Consider the following 3,784-nt stretch of genomic DNA (forward strand, 5'->3'; position numbering starts at 1 on the left):
CGTGCAAATGTGTCTTGCTTTTACTTGAAGGTTAAGCGTAGCACGTGACTTAAGTATTTTATGAAATACTCAGTAAGTGATCCCACTATTAGAATGAGGACATACAATCATATGCAATCATGTTTTGGACTTATCATTTCATGAATCATCTTTTCAGGACTTTAATCTCAACTTCTAGTTTTGGCAGAATTAAATGTGCAATACTTCTCTACACACGGCCCACACACGTGCATGTGGACTCGTAGGCCAGCTCATATACGTACCCCTGGACCTGGCTCTGGCCTTCGACTAGCGTACACTCATGTTGTGGTTATACTATGGAGAGAAGGGAGTGCGCAAAGTATTGTGGTGTATACAATATCGCATCATGACATCATGACAAACATAATTGTTATAAGATTCGTGTTTGTACTAATCATAATGGAGAAGTATCCCGATACACATAAACATACAATATGCATGAGATTTCCATAGCTTAAAATCATGACATATATCTGTGATACAATATATATCTTCGATCATTCCATGTCATTGCACAAGATAGTCTGCAATATAGTATCATATTTTTAAAACATATCGTATTCATCAAGGACATAATGTATCAACATGACATATCTCATCATAACATAATAAGCAAACTAATAATCATAAGACACGACACGTGCTAGGGTTAATAGGGCACGTTCATAACACCCTGCTAGCCTGGCTCATCGAGACGCCATGCTCTCCAACACATTACGCAACCGTAGGAGAAGTTTCCCATCCTTCAATCGATTTAGCTCATCATAGTATTATTTTTATGGATCGGCCAAGTTCGACCTTTGAGATCACATCACCCAAAGACCGATCCAATGCCTGCACTCAGCACAACACCAATTGGGAGAAGGCATTAAAATAAAACAAAAAGCACTGGCCAGCCGATTTGGCCCATCAATGGAAGGATGCCAAAGTGGAGGACACTGGCGCAGAGAAATTGATGTGAATCTGAGTTACAAAACCCGGGTTCGGTTGTTACACGTGTGGTCATGGATTACTTCGTCAAGCATGCATTATACGGACACATACATTTTTCTTTCCTCCATTTTCGACTACATGCGCGTGCCTAGGCATGATAATCATGCCTAGAGAATATGATATCAGACTCATCTTAGTAAGTTCATATGCATGTGCACACATATGTGGAGTACTATGCATCTACTTATACACCAGAATGAGAGTAGAGCTCATGATAATCATGAATTTAGGTCTCAACAATCATGTTGAATGTTACACATGTTTACATTTTTCAATTCCTATAATGAAGTTACTAAGTATTTTTAAACTCTCGTTCTTTTTCTTAGCATTTTTTCTAAGTAGATGTAAATGATCTCTTGTAAGAACCCAAACCTACCGCTAGCAGACATTCCTCTTTAGGCTTTTCTTTTCGAGCTTCTCTTAATGTTTTTAAAATGCGTCTACGGTGAAGAGATTTTTAAATATTTTGTTCTCCTCCCCAACTGATGTAGGATCTCACATCTCTAGTTAGGTGAGTGATAACTTCTAATAGAGGCCATAAAAAGAGTATTTCTCTCTCTTTAATTATATGTTTGAACGGTTCGATTTAGTTGTTTACGCTTGAATTTGTTTGAAAAACTTTCATAATCATGCATGTATTAATGTATGGTATTTAACTTCCGTACTTTATCGGTCATTATTTGGGTATATTCGTTTGTATTAATAGATTTATTAGGTTTTGTTACTGGTTCTATCACTCATATATCATATCAATTATTCTATCGGTTATCAATTTTAATTAACAAAACACTCAAAAGTCAATTAATAAAACATTCCAAGTGTGGATGAATATATAGTTAAACAAAACTTGGAGGATATAAAACATACTCAAACTTAATAATAAAATGATTAAATTAAGTTACACTCAAATATAGTATTAATTTCTTTTTCTTTTTTTTTAAAAATAAAATTTAACAATTCATTTTTTAAAATTGGATTATTGATGAAAGGTATTAATTACACCACCTATTTAAATATAAGTTTATAAACTGTACCACTTGTCTTGAAGTGATAAAACAAAGTGGATAAGGAATGGAACCTAGATTGTCTCATTTTTTATAAAAAAATATGGATAAACTGTTATGGTCCATAGATATTTTTTTAAGAAATAAAGATAAAACTAATTAAGGAATATTAAAACGACTTAAATTTAAATTTCTTATTAATAATAATTAAGTTCACACTACTGATATCAAATTAAAATATTTGTGATATATTTAGTTGAATTTCCTATAATAAAATAGAAATAAGATTTATCTCTTACATCCAAAGAAAACCATCTCTTTGTTTCTAAAATAGATAAAAGTAGTTTTCTTGCTTTAAGATAAAAATAAAAAAAATTAGAAAAGGGAATCCACTTAATATAAATATATTTTTAAAATTACTCACGAAAAATCCAATCACAAAAATAAATAGAAAAATTTTGCAGAGATAGAAAATGAAATAAGTGGCCGAGATAGGAATAGGAAAAGCTCACCCGTCTCGTAGACATCTCTACTAATAAATACAATTGTGTTCAGAAACTTATTCGACACAAAACTAGAAGTTTATGAAACAATTGAAAGAGTCAGAGAACAAATAAACACAAAACACAAATTCCATAATTGAACGACCATTGTATAACACCATTTTAAGTGTCACCCTAAACTCACCATAAATTATCTTGCGTTGAAATGGTGAACAGCAGCGATTAAATTACAAAACATGATACCTTAAGTAAAACCCAACACACGTTTTACCAATCCTTAAGCAGTTCACTGGCAACGTCCTTGTAGCTCACTTTCTTCTTAGCTGGCTCAGAATTGTTATGTACTGGTTGCTTCTCCTCAAGAACAGAACTGCTGCTGCTGCTACTTTTAGTTTGACTCATTCCTAGACTTGGAACCATATCTAATAACATGGCCTGAAGAGGATCAGTCATGACTTCAAGCTTTTCAGAATTCTTGGATTTGGGGTCAGCAACATCACTTTGTTCAATGGCCTTCCCCTTTTGTTTCCAATCACAGTCTTCTAGCATTTTAAGCTCCTCTGTTTTTGAGTTATCCTTGCATACTGTTCCAACATTTCCTCTCTCCATTTCAGCTTCTTCTGCATTCTTTTTCACATCGGTATAGTCACTGCCGTCCCCCTTGGCTATACGTGCCCGAGTTCTTCGAACTTGCTCCACCCTTGCTTTCCCTTTTTGTGTGTTCCTTGCAGGACTTCCTCTTTTCTTCTTGACAGGTCTCTCGTTTTCTAGCATTCGAAACTCGTTCTTTCCAAAGCTTTCACTGCAGAGTGTTCCAATATTTCCAGTTTCTGCATTTGTCTTTTCGTTAGTATGGTCACTGCTGTCTGATTCAACTTCATTTATTTTTGCAGGCCCCTTGGTTCTTCGGGGAAAAACTCTTCGAACTTGTTCGATACTCGATTTCCCTTTTTGCATGCTACTTTCAGCAGGCCTTCCTCTTTTCTTTCCACCAGATCTCTTAGTTGAATGTGAGAGCATGTGTTGTCCTGAAGCAGATTCATTTCCTCCCAGATCTTTATACTCCTTGGAAGGAGAAGGAATTTGCTGATTGTCTATATTTTCTGAGGCCGATGGTGTCTCAGAGCCTATTCCAGAATTTCTGCGGAAGCAGAGAGAAGAAAAGGCAACAATGTTATAGTAAAGATGCCATTTCAGAACCAAATGACGCATGTATACCTATTAAAGAAATCCTACTTCAAAAAAAAAAAAAAAAAAAAAAAA

General features: G+C 34.8%; 1 protein-coding gene across 1 annotated transcript in view; it reads right to left on the reverse strand.

Moving 5' to 3' along the window:
* Positions 1-2,632: 2,632 nt before the first annotated feature.
* LOC111491798 (DNA ligase 4) overlaps positions 2,633-3,784 on the reverse strand; it is a 16,140-nt gene continuing 14,988 nt past the window's right edge. Inside the window, exon 27 of the mRNA XM_023140841.1 lies at positions 2,633-3,662. Coding sequence (XP_022996609.1) covers positions 2,789-3,662 — 874 coding nt within the window. The 3' untranslated portion in view covers positions 2,633-2,788. The remainder of the gene's footprint in view (positions 3,663-3,784) is intronic.

This window comes from Cucurbita maxima, unplaced genomic scaffold (genome assembly GCF_002738345.1).
Source record: "Cucurbita maxima cultivar Rimu unplaced genomic scaffold, Cmax_1.0 Cma_Scf00017, whole genome shotgun sequence".
In the NCBI taxonomy this organism is placed as follows: Eukaryota; Viridiplantae; Streptophyta; class Magnoliopsida; order Cucurbitales; family Cucurbitaceae; genus Cucurbita; species Cucurbita maxima.